A 14,171-nucleotide genomic window follows, 5' to 3' on the forward strand; every position below is an offset into this window, starting at 1 on the left:
AAAACTCAACTACAAAAAGACAAATAACCCAATTAAAAATGGGCAAAGGATATGAACAGGCACTTTACCAAAGAAGACATTCAGGCTGCTAATAGATATATGAGGAAATGCTCACAATCATTAGCCATTAGAGAAATGCAAATCAAAACTACAATGAGATTCCATCTCACTCCAACAAGGCTGGCATTAATCCAAAACAACACAAAATAAACGGTGGAGAGGTTGAGGAAAGACTGGAATACCTATACACTACTGGTGGGAATGTAAAATGCAACAGCCACTTTGGAAATCAATTTGGCGTTTCCTTAAAAAGCTAGAAATAGAACTACCATACAACCCAGCAATTCCACTCCTTGGCATATACCCTAAAGAAATAAAAGCCTTCACACAAACAGATATATGCATACCCATGTTCACTGCAGCACTGTTTACAATAGCAAAAAGATGGAAGCAACCAAGGTGCACATCAACAGATGAATGGATAAATTATGGCACATTCACACAGTGGAATACTATGCAATGATTAAGAACAATGATGAATCTGTGAAACATTTCATAACATGGATGAATCTGGAAGGCATTATGCTGAGTGAAATTAGTCAACTGCAAAAGGACAAATATTGTATGAGACCACTATTAGAAGAACTCTAGATAAAATTTAAACACAGAAGGAACATATTCTTTGATGGTTACAAGGGTGGGGAGGAAAGGAGAAGGATATTCACTAAGTAGATAGCAGAGAAAAATGTTTTTAGGTGACGGGATGGGCAACACATAACACAAGAATAGCCAGTACAACTGGACTAAACCAAAAGCAGAGAAGTTTCGTGAGTATAACCAAACGCTTCGAAGGCCAGAGTAGAAGGGACAGGGGTCTGGGGACCATGGTTTCAGGGGACATCTAAGTCAACTGACATAACAAAATGTATTAGAATGTTTTGCATCCCACTTTGGTGAGTAGCATCTGGAGTCTTAAAAATAGCAAGCGGCCATTTAAGATACATCAATTGGTCTCAACCCACCAGTAGCAACGGAGGATGAAGAACACCGAGGACACAAGTAAATATGAGCCCAAGAGTCAGAAATGGCCACATAAACCAGAGACTGCATCAGCCTGAGACTGGAAGAACTAGATGATGCCCAGCTACCACCAATCACTGCCCTGACAGCGAACGCAACAGAGAATCCCTGATGGAGTAGGAGAATAGTGGGATGCAGATCTTAAATTCTCATAAAAAGACCAGGCTTAACGGTCTGGTGAGACCGAAGGGACCCTGATGGCTATGGTCCCTGGACCCTTTGACAGCCCAAGATTAGAACCATTCCCCAAACCAACATGGATTAGCCTGGACTATAAGATAGACAATGATGTTGGTGAGGAGTGAACTTTGTGGCTCAAGTAGACACATGAGACTATGTGAGATTCTCCTGTGTGGTGGCAAGATGAGAAGGAAGAGATGGACAGGAGCTGGTTAAATGGACACGAGGAATACAGGGTGGAGAGCAGGAATGTGCTGTTTCATTAAGGAGAGAGCAGCTGGGAATGCACAGCAGGGTGTGTATTGCTTTTTGTTTGAGAAACTGACTTAATTTGTAAGCTTTCACCTAAAGCACAATAAAAAAAAATTAAGTCACAGAACTTCCATAGGGAGTGAAAGTCAACAGGATTTCAGTACATAACAGACTGTTTCAATTTAAAGAAAATTAAGGTAAACTTCAGGGTAACTATGAACAAAAGTAATAAATCCACTAACCAAAATAAAGAAAACGAAAAAGACTCAGTAAACACAAAAATAACTGATGGGAAAAGAAAATCTACACAAAGAGAACTCAGCACAGAATATTAAGAGGAACAAAGAAACCATTAACACCACAAAAAAGTATTACAAAATGACAGCAATGTATCTATACCTATAACCACCCTCAATAGTAAATAGATCAATCAAGACAGAAGTGACAGAATGAATAAAAATCCGTGATCCATCAATATGCTGTATCTTAGACACAAAGACAAAAACAAATTAAAAATCAAAGGATGAAAAAAACATACCAAGCAAATAATATCCAAAAGAAGGCAGAAGTAGCCAATATTAATTTCAGACAGACTTTACATCTAAATCCATTATCAGAGACAAGGGCATTACATAATGATTAAAGCATCAACCCACCAAGAAGATTTAGCAATAATCAATACCTATGCCCTGGTGACACAGTGGTTAAGTGTTAGGCTGCTAACCAAAAGGTCAGCAGTTTGAATCCACCAGCCGGTCCTTGGAAACTCCACAGGGCAGTTGTACTCTGTCCTGTAGGGTCACTATAAGTCAGAATCAACTCAATGGCAACAAGTTTGGTTTTGGTATGCACCTAATGACAAAGCTCCAAAATACACACAAGTTCTAAGAGAGCTGAAATGAGAGACAGTTCTACAATAATAGTAACAGACTTTAACACATCACTTTCAATGATAGACAAAACTAGAAAGAAAGTCAATAAAGACGCAGAAGATCTAAATAATAGAACAACCAAATGGACCAATAAACATTTTCAGAACATACCACCGAACATGAGCACAGTACACATTCTTCTCCAACCCACATAGATTATTTTCCAGAATAGACCATATTCTAAGCCACAAACCAAGCTTCAACAATTACAAAAACACTGATATAATACAAAACTTCTTTTCTGAACATAATACTATAGAACTAGAAATCAGTAACAGAAAGTGCAGGGAAAAAAATTAAATACATGGAAACTGAGTAACACCTTACTTTAAAACTACTGGGTCATAGAAGAAATTTAAAAAATTCTTAGAATCAAATTACGATAAAGACAACATATCAAAACCTCTGGGCCACAGCAAAAGCAGTGCTCAGAGGAAAATTTATAGCAATAAATGCACACATCAAAAAAGAGGAAAGATCCAAAACCTGTAACTTAACCTGATAACTTGAACAAACAGAAAAGGAAGAGCAAAAGTCCACAGCCAGCAGAAGGAAATACACTTATCAACTATTTCCTTACCCAACATTTCACATTTACGACAATAGTAAAAATCTACTATCCAACTATTTTGTACATTAAAGACGTACATCTGGCAGTAAAGAGCGCTGAGGTACAAGGCAAGAGTAACGCGGGTTTTGATGGTTAAGGTTATGTGTTAACTTTGCTCAGCCATGATCTCAGTGGTTCAGCAGTTACGTGATGATTTAATTCAGCAGTTGTGTAATGATGCAGTCATCCTCCATTCTGTGATCTGACGTGGCCATCCTCCATCATCACATAACACTGATTCGGCGTAATGACCTGGTCTTTGGAACCTAACCACGTCGGTAAATAAGGAGAAGGTATACTAAAGATCAGAGTAGAATAAAACAAAAAAATGAAAGAATCAACAAAATAAGTTGGTTCTTTGAGAAGATTAATAAAATTGACAAACCACTGGCCAAACTGACAAAGGAAAAAAATGAGAAGACGTAAATGAAAAAAGAAATGAAATGGGCGACATTACAACATAACAGACCAAGATAGAGGATTATTACAGAATATTATGAGAAACTGTACTCTAATAAATTTGAAAACCTAGAATAAATGGACAAGTTTCTACAGATGTACTATCTACCTAAACTAACAAAGCAGAGGTACAAATATTCCACAATGAGGTAGAAAACCTAAATAGAACCATAACAAAAGAAAATGACCATGTCACTAAAAAAAAAAAAAAAAACTCCCAAGGGTATATATACAAAACCAAAAGCCAACATACTTCTCAACAGAGATAGACTGAAAAGCATTCCCCTTGAGAATGGGACAAGAATTATCCCATTATCACCACTCTCATTCAATACTGTACAAGAAGTCCTAGCCCGAGTAATAAGGCAAATGGGCAAGGAACAAGTAATACTGTGCCTATTTGCAGATGACATAATCCTGTATATAAAAAATCCCAGAGGCTCCACAAAAAAGTTTCTGTAACTAACAGAAGAGTTCAATAAAGTGGCAGGGTACAAGATCAACATACAAAAATCAGTTGGATTCCTCTACATTAACAAGGGGAACTCGAAAAAGGAAATAAGGAAAATAATACCATTTACAGTATCCCCCCAAAAGGATAAAATACCTAGGAATAAATCTATCCAAACACTAGAAGACTTATACAAGGAAAACTACAAAACGCTACGCAAGAAACCAAAAGAGACCTACATAAACAGCAAAACACACTATGCTCATGGATTGAAAGACTTAACATTGTGAAAATGTCAATACTACCCAAAGCCATCTACAGATGTAATGCAATCCTGATCCAAATCCCAAAATTATTATCTAATGAAATGGAAAAATGAATCTCTAACTTTATATGGAAAGACAAGAGACCCCAAGTAAAGAACAAATAGGAGGCCTCACAATCACAGATCTCAAAACTTACTATACAGCCACAGTAGTTAAAACAGCCTGGCATTGGTACAATGACACACAGACCAATGGAACAGAATTGAAAACGCAGAAGTAAATCCAACCAGCTAGCTAATCTTCAACAAAGGATCAAAATCCATTCAATGAGGGAGAGATAGTCTAACAAAGGGCAAAAATGGGCATCTATTTGCAAAGAAATAAAACAGGATACGTACCACACGCCATACACAAAAACTAACTCAAAATGGATCAGAGACATAAATCTTAAGCCTAAAATTATAATGTTCTGAAAGATAACATATGGACAAAGCTAGGGGCCCTGATTTATGGCCTAGACTATCAAATATAACTAAAAATGCACAAACAGAAAATAAACTAGGTTAACTAGAACCTCCTAAAATTAAATATGCTCATCAAAAGACTTCAACAAAAAAGAGAACCTACCTCATCAAAAGAAAAAATTTTTGACAACATTATCTGACAAGTGTCTAATCTCTAAAATATATAGAACACCTCAACAACCAAAAGATAAACAATCCAAAAAAAAAAAATAGGAAAGGGTATGAACAGACACTTCACCAAAGACATTCATGGGGCTAACAAACACATGAAGAGATGTTCACAATCATTAGGCATCAGAGATATAAATCAAAACTACAATTAGATTCCATCTCATCCCAGCAAAAATGGCACTGATCAAAATAACAGAAAACAACCAATGCTGGCAAGGTTGTGGAGAAACTGGAACTCTCATACAATGCTGATGGGACTGCAAAACGGTACAACCAGTATGGAAAACAGTATGCTACTTCCTCAAAAAGCTAGAAATAGAAACACCATATGATCCTGCAATTCCATTATTAGGTATTTATCCTAGAGAAATAAAAGCAGTGACATGAATAGGCATATGCACACCTATGTTCACTGCATTGCAGCATTATTCACAATAGCCAGAAGAGGAAAACAACCTAAGTGTCCATTAGCAGATGAATGGATAAACAAATCATGGTACATACATACATACAATGGAAAACTACACAATAATAAGTCTGCGAAACATCTTTATAACATGGATGAATCTGGAGGACATCATGCTGAGTGCAATTAAGTCAATCGCAAAAGGACATATACTGTAAGATACCATTTTTATAAAAAGTTAATAGGTTTACTCACATAAAACAACATTCTTTTATGGCTTCCACAGATGGGGGGAGAAGGAGAATCACTTACTATATAGTAGACATATGTTAATTCTGGTGAAGGGAAAGGCAATACACAATATGGAGGAAGTCAGTACAGGGCAAATCAAGACAATGAAAAGTACACAAGAATGAGGGACACCTGCAGTAACAACTGTAGAACTAAGGTACATCTGACCCAAACCATGGTGTTTTCAATCACCTCATATGCATGCAAAAGCCAGGCAGAGAATAAGGAAGACCAAGGAAGAATTGGCCCCCTTGAATTACAGTGTTGGCATAGAATATTGACTATACCACGGACTGCCGAAAAAACAAACAAATCTGTCTTGGAGGAACTACAGCCAGAATGCTCCTTAGAAGCAAGGATGGCGAGACTCTGTCTCACATAACTTTGGACATGTTATCAAGAGGGTACAGTCCTCGGAGAAGGACACCATGCTTGGTAAAGTAGAGGGTCGGCAGAAGGGAGAAAAACCCTCAACGAGACGGAATGACGCAGTGGCTTCAACAACGGGCTCAATCATGACGACGACTGTGAGGGTGGGAGCAAGACCAGCAGTGTTTTGTTCTATTGTACATGGGGTCACTGTGAGTCAGAACTGACTCACGGGCACCTAACAACAGTAACAACTACACCACTGTCATGAATGGAATTGTGTCCCCCAAAAATATGTATCAACTTGGTTAGGCCATGATTCCTAGTATTCTGTGGTTGTTCTCCATTTTATGATTGTAATTTTATGTTAAGAGGATTAAGATGGGACTGTAACACCACGCTCACTCAGGTCACCTCCGTGGGGTGTGGCCTGCACCATCTTTTCTCTCTCAAGAAATAAAAGGAAAGGGAAGCAAGCAGAGCTGGGGACCTCATATCACCAAAAAAGCAGCACCAGGAGCAGAGTGTGTCCTTTGGACCTGGAGTCCCTGCAACTGAGGAGCTCCTCAACCAGGGGAAGATTGATGACAAGCAATCTTCCTCCAGAGGTGCCAGAGAAAGCCTTCCCCTGGCACTGACACCCTGAATTTGGACTTGTAATCTACGGGACTAAGAATGAATTTCTCTTTGTTAAAACCATCTGTTTGTGGTATTTCTGTTATAGCAGCACTAGATGACTAAGACAACCATATACAATCTTCAACAACAGTAAGAACAACCAAAACTCTGTGACTGGTATAGATGCGGGAGGGCATATGGGAATGCGCACATATGCATACTTGGGTATAGTTGTGGGTAACTGTGTACACATATTTGTATGTGCTGCACATACAGTCATATGTATATACATATATATAATAGAGCACATAAGGGACACAGTTATGGAAACTTCTTAGACATATCCAAATACCTCATGGGACTGAGTTGCTGGGCTTGAAGGCTATGGACTGTAATCTCTGGAGACATCTATTTCAATTGGCATTAACATAGTTCATAAAGACAATATTCTACATCCTAGCCTGGTGAGTAGCATCTGGGGTTTTAAAGCTTGCGAGCAGCCATCTAAGGCGCAACTATTGGACTCTTCCTGTCTGGAGCAAAGGAGAGTGAGGGAAATCAAAGATTCAAGGAGGAAATTAGTCCACAGGACTGATGGCCTACATGAATCACTCCTCCTCTAGCCTGAGACCAGACTAACTAGATGGTGCCTGGCTACCACTACAGACCACACTGATTAGGGGCACAACAGAAGATCCAGATTAGAAAGGGAGAGAAACGTAGAACAAAACTCAAATTCATCCAAAGACCAGACTTACTGGACTGATACAGACTGGAGGGACCCTGAAACTATCGTTCTAGGACACCCTTTCAACCTGGCACTGAAGCCACTCCTCAAGGTCACCCTTCAGCCAGATTATAGACTGGCCTATAAAAAAAACAGTAACACCCATGAGGAATGTACTCCTTAGAACAATCAACTAAACAAGACCAAATGGACAACATTTGTCCCAAAGCCAAGATGAGAAGGCAAGGAGGGGTACGGAAACTGGAGGGATGGAAACAGGCAAGACAGTATGGAAATGGGAAGAGTGCTGACACATTACGGGAATAGCAACCAATGTCACAGAACAATCTGTATTAAATGGGAAACTAATTTGCTGTGTCAACTTTCACCTAAAGCACAATACAATGTTCAAAAGAATTCCCAAAGTCAACTCTTCAGACATGGGTTGGACTGGACTGTGGGATAGAAAATGATCCTGGTGAAGAGTGAGATTCTCGGATCAAGTAGACACACGAGACTATGTGGGCAGTTCCTGTCTGCAGAAGAGATGAGAGAGCAGAGGGGGTCAGAAGCTGGCTGAATGGACACGAAAATAGAGTGGAGGGAAGGTGTGTGCTGTCTCATTAGAGTCAGAGCAACTAGGAGCACATAGCAAGGTGTATGTAAGTTTCTGTATGAGAGATTGATTTGGTTCATAAAATTTCACTTAAAGCACAATTTTAAAAAGTTCAAAAGAAATACAAAACTATTATGACTACTGAAAAAATGACAGGGAAAATTATTTGCAGAATTAAAGTGGACAAGAAGGGAGGAAGAGATTTAAAAAAAAAAAAAGCAAAAACAGATGGCCATAAAAACAAACCTACAACAAGGAAAAGGGGAGAAGTGAGCTTCATCATGTTAGTTATTTGACCAATGGATAAGACCGTAAATTATCACCATTATGACTGCTGTTAGAAATTCAGCTGACTCAGGCTCAGTGTTTAAATTTCTCTTGCCAGTTCGTAAGAATTTTACTTTTCTTGAATTCCCATCTACCTGCACACATAAATCTTCTTCATCTCTGCCAAAGATTATCCGTCATCTTTTGGAGTGTAATCATAATCTTAAATGGCAAGCATTTGTCCTAATTCTTCTTTCTACCAGTTTTAGTATCTGACTTTATGCCCTAACTACCTACCAAGAATTACCCATTGTGCTTCTCTTTTTACCAGCAGAATCATGTATGTGCTACTGGTAAAATGTAACATCCTTGAATTACACCTTGGGTCTCCATAAAGATGGAACTGACTAGACAACAACAGGATTGTTTTTCTGTGAGGGGAGGGTTGAATTACCTCCAACCATACTACTCATGTTGGTAAAATATTTTTAGTAATAAGTCAGTTTGGGTTTTTGTAAAGTCCTCCAGGAAAAAGATGATTTTTGTTTCTAAGATCTTGAGTTCCAGGTTTGTCTCTGAATTCCTAAATGGCAAGATAAATATTAATACATATCAATGGGACATAAATATGAACCTCTGGAGAGAAAAAAATCATACCATATCTACGTGAAAACCAATTTTTACCTTGCCTCATTAGCATTAATTGGTGTTCATGCCTAGCTGCTTCCATTTCTGCCTCTAGTTTCTCTTTGGCTTCTCTGATGTTTCTATCAACCTGCTCACGCTGCTGCTTTTCCATTTCGTCAAGAGCCTTCCATCGAGATGCATACTCAAATTCAAATGTCCCAGGCTGAGCAAAACGTGGAGGCTGTTCTCTTTCCCTAAATTTACATTTAAAAACATACAGAAATGTATGTTGAAAAGGTAAAACAACAGACAGTAACAACAACTACCATTTACTGAGCACTTTAAAATGTTCAAGATACTTTATCAAGCAGATTCGTTACATGAATTATAGCAATACTGTGAGGTAGATTTTATAGGCCTGAGTTGACAAATTTCCCAAGGATCCCAAACTAGTAAGTAATGAAACCAGAATTCAAACCTAAGCAATCTGATGCTATAACCTATATTCTCCTATTGCTTCTAATAAAGCCTGTCTGATTTTTACACGAATAACAATTTATGCAAGATAGTCTCCAACATATGAATCAAATATAAATTAACTGTCTGGAATCAGATTTCTTTCCCTAAAAGTTATTTAGAGATGGTACTAAAAGCTGCTACAGTTTATTGAGTGTTATGTGCCAGGCCAAAGAATTAAGGCCTTAAAAAGTATACCTGAGCTTGAAAGTCTTCAATTATTCTTGGCTGTCGTAGCTCCTATTAAGAAAAATACTGATGACAACACAATTCCCACCCTATCAATAAAAATATAATTTACAATTGTAGCTTTTATTTTGGGGTTGGGGAAGACAACCATGGGTGGGATAAATTCGGGAGATAAAAGGGGAAGTTGTCATAAAATTCGGGAGATAAAAGGGGAAGGTGTCATAACGGGGGAAAAGTATTAACAACGGTTACAAAGATTTCTAGCAGTACATGAGAAAAATCAAAGTTAGCCACAACTTCTATACCTGAAAAAGGAGCCCTGCTGGCACAGTGGTTAAGAGTTTGGTGCCAACTAAAAGGTCAACAGTTCTAATCCAACAGCCACTCCTTGGAAACCGTATAGGGCAGTTCTACTCTGTCCTATGGGGTCACCATGAGTCAGAATCAAACCAACAGCAATGAGTTTCATTTTTTTTTTTTTAATACCTGAGAAAACAGATTTGGATGTTCTCTTTTTAAAGAGTAGGGGGATGCACCATCCATTAATTTTTCTCAAAGAACTGTTTACTAGTCAGCAGTTCTTAAGTCAGAGGTCTACTACAATCATAAATACAAAAACTTCATTTTCTTCCCAGGGAAACACCACTGAATATGGATTTTTCGAATTACAAATAATTTTGAATCTTGGCTCTTAGGCTTTGTGAACTTTCCCTTCAGAGCATAACTCTTTAGTAATAATACCGGGACTATAACTAGATCTTACATAGTTTGCTAAGATTATTAAATTATCACACAAATATACATCTATAAATTCTTCTTTTAACACCTTTGTAATTCCTGTTCTCTAACTTCTGAATCCAAAAGTGAGCGATTTCAAATCTGTCATGGTAAGCCATGACCAGGAAAAAAGTAGATGGGAAATTAAGTCTTTGAAAAACAGCATTATAACAGAAATTAAAATGATTATGACTTAAAATTGATTACTACTAATGCTTTTTCCCTGAAATGCTTTCTTCACTTGCTTGGAAGCAAGGCAGTTTCTCCTGGTTGTCCCCCTACTCCACTCACTGAGTGCTCTGTCCCCATTTTTGCTGATTCCTCTCATCTTCCAAACCTCTGGATTTAACTCAGCCCAGAGAGCTACTCTAAATTCCAGATTCAAATCCAACTACCTACTTCATTTTCTCCACTTGGATAGCAAATAGTCATATCGTACTTAACATGCCCAAAACTGAGCTCCTGATCTTTCTTCCCAAAATCTGTTCCTCCTCTCGGGTTCTCCAAATAAATCACTTCCAATTTCCATACTTCCAGTTGTTTAGTACTGCTCCACAAGGTTTCCAAGGAGCACCTGGTGGATTCAAACTGCTCACCTTTTGGTTAGCAGCTAAACGCTTAACCACTATACCACCAGGGTTTCCTTTTTGTGTTTTTGAGTTGTTTAGTCATCCTTTTAACTTTCTCTCATATCCCCATATTCATCAGCAAAATCCACAGACTAAATCCAGAATATGACCACTTGGCACTGCCTCAAATGTGACTAATCCATGTCAGTAGGCTCCCAATTTATGTCCCCAATTCCACCTTTGCCCATTTATAATCTACACTTAAAACAGCAGCCAGGTTAAATATTTTATGTTATATATAATTTTATCACAATGAAATTTAAAATAATAAAAGCAGCCAGAATGATCCTGTCAAACACTTAAGATTAAGTCACTACTGTGCTCCTTCCTTTCTCACAATACAAAAGCCAAAGTCAACTCAGTGGCCTACAAAGCCCAACCATCTGCACTCCTCCCGACACATTCTATTTCTCATCTTTACTCTTACTCCACTCCAGCTAAACTGGCCTCTTTGCTAGTCCTGAAACATGTCAGGCACATTCCTCCCTCAGGGCTTTTATAGTTGCTATTCTCTAGATGACACTACTGTTCTCTACCCTACTCCCACCTCTCCTCCCTGAAGTTTTTACACAAATGTCACCTTCTCAGGGAGGCCTTCCTAACCACCACCACTCCCTTGCTCCCCAGCATTCTTTTCTCCACACTTATTTTACTAATTTTACTGTTGTTCTTCCCACCGCACCCACATCACCATGAATTTTTGGCCATTTTGTACAATGACGTATCACCAGTTTTGAGCACATAGTAAGCACTCAATTATTTACCATGTAAATCAATTCCATGGAAGAATATTCAATTGCACTAAAATAAAAGAATGCTAATTAAAATAACATGCACAAAATACCATTTTGAACATAGACTATCAAATTTTAAAATCGTAAAACCAATTTTTTTGTGAGGATGAAGAAAAACAAATGCTTTTGTACATATGACAATGAGTGTAAACTGGTAAAATCTGGAAAGCCAATATTAATCGTTTTCAAATATGTATACCATTTGATCTAAGCTCTTATACTTTGTTTTTGTTTGAGTTTTTTAATAATAGTTCTCACTACTTAATATACGTTTCATAATTTTTTGGCTCATTTGTTTATTACATGCCTCCATCACCAGAAATGTAAGCACCATGGGGGCAGAGACAATTCAAAGCAGCATTGCCAGTACAATGCCTGGCACAAATGCACTCCAACTTGAATTTGATGAAAATATTAGTTTTATTTATAATAATAAACAAGTGATTAGTTAAAAAAAAATACACAATATATTCATATAAGCAATTTATGTAACAATATTCATATCATACCAAGTGAAAAAGAGAACTGGTAAAAGAATAAATACACAACATTGTGAAATAACTTTTCTATCTCTAAGAATACTTTCGCTGTGCCAGGTTATAGGGTTATTTAACTACGGCCCCTTACCCCCCAAAAAGTCGCCTTTTAACTCTTAATGTACCTGAAGCATACTAATTAACAAAATATTTCTAACATTATATCCAGATTTCATTTTTTCCATGGCCATAAATATTAACTGACATCTTCTCCTACCCACCCACCTCTACCCCAGTAATAAAAAGAGACTTTTCTAAATAAAATTAGTATCTTACCCATATAAAGTATTGCCATTATATACAGATTTCACTTTTTCTGAGGGCATAAATATTACTGACATCTCCTCCTACCTACCCACCCACCCCTACCCCAGTTATAAAAATAGGCTTTTCTAAACAAAATGTTTTACCCACATAAAAAAGAAAATCAGCATTCTATTTAGAGTAGCCTACTGTAATAACCAGATTATATTACCAAAGGGAACATACTATAATCCAACAATACTTGATAACAAACATGATAATACCCTTGATAGTACATCTGAAATAGCTTTATTAATAAAATCTTACTTATGATACTGTTGCGTTTTCTGCATTAACTTCTCTGGCAAGCCATCTTCATCATCAAACTGCTCCATGGGCTCCACAATAACTGGACGGGGAGTCCTGGATAGGTATAAAAGCATAAATAAGAATTAACGTAGTGTCTAGAATTAACTTCCTCCAAGAAATTTTTACATGCAAAATATGTACAGAAAAATGTATCAGAAGTATCATATACTCATAAAATCTGTCAATAAACATTTACTGAGCCAGACATAGTGGATACAAAGATGAAAACCAGAATGCTTGTTTTTAGAGTGTAAAGTCAATATGAGATGACAGCCAAGTAGACGGATAACTATGAACCAGCATAATCACTGTAGTTAACTTTTACAAAGTACAAGGAAAAAACAGTATCTAATTCATGTTTTATTTATGTGGCCCTCATCATTCCCGTGTTGCACTACCTGATACCCCATATCTCCACAAACATCTCAGCCTCCCTGTGTTTACCTGCCTTGTTCAGAAGTCTTTCTAAAAAAAAAGCTAACACCTAAAATTAGACCTGAAAGATGTCAGCCAAGCAAACGGACAAAGGAATCAGAAGACAACAGTATAATGACGCAGGAAGTTTTTTTTTTGGGGGAGGGGGACAAGAAAAGCAGCTGATAAAGATAGGGATACAATTTTCCTCCATGATAAAGGAAGAAGGGAAAGCTCATTGGGAAAAATGAGAAAAAAAGAGGAGTAGATAATATATTGGTAATAAAACTCTCCTTGCTACCAGCTCCCTACCATGGAAGCAACCCATAAAATCTATTCATATTGCCTTCAGAACAAAGATGCTTCTGAGAGAAAAAAGCTACTGTTAACTTTTGAGGTTTTATAAGCACTAGAGTTATCACTCCACATCCAATAATTAAGATTAAAAAAATCAGAAAACAACAGAGAAATTACTGCCCACTTCAACAATTCCACTCACAGGTATATATCCAAAATAAATGAAAGCTGAAACACAAAAAACTGTACACTAGTGTTCACTACAGCACTGTTCACAGCAGCCAAAAGATTAAAATAATCCAAATGCCCATCAACAGATGAATGGATAAACAAAATGACGTGCCTATATACAGTGGGATATTACTCAACCATAAACAGAATAAAGTCCACAAACATGCTACAACATGGATGAAATTTGAAAACATTACGCTGAGTGAAATGTCAATCACAAAAGGACAAGTAATACAATACTACTTACATGAATTAACTAGAACAGGAAAGCATAAAGAATTAGTGTTACCAGGGGCAGGGAGGCAGGAGGGAGAGGAAAGGAGTACTCAA

The 14,171-nt window shown here is 37.5% G+C and overlaps 1 protein-coding gene across 1 annotated transcript in view; it reads right to left on the reverse strand.

Moving 5' to 3' along the window:
- The window catches only part of PSPC1 (paraspeckle component 1), an 80,917-nt gene that overhangs the window by 49,054 nt on the left and 17,692 nt on the right, over window positions 1-14,171 (reverse strand). The window contains exons 3-4 of the mRNA XM_049867373.1: window positions 12,858-12,953; window positions 8,904-9,100 (exon numbers count right to left, since the gene is read on the reverse strand). Coding sequence (XP_049723330.1) covers window positions 8,904-9,100; window positions 12,858-12,953 — 293 coding nt within the window. The remainder of the gene's footprint in view (window positions 1-8,903; window positions 9,101-12,857; window positions 12,954-14,171) is intronic.

The sequence above is a fragment of the Elephas maximus genome, chromosome 23 (genome assembly GCF_024166365.1).
Source record: "Elephas maximus indicus isolate mEleMax1 chromosome 23, mEleMax1 primary haplotype, whole genome shotgun sequence".
In the NCBI taxonomy this organism is placed as follows: Eukaryota; Metazoa; Chordata; class Mammalia; order Proboscidea; family Elephantidae; genus Elephas; species Elephas maximus.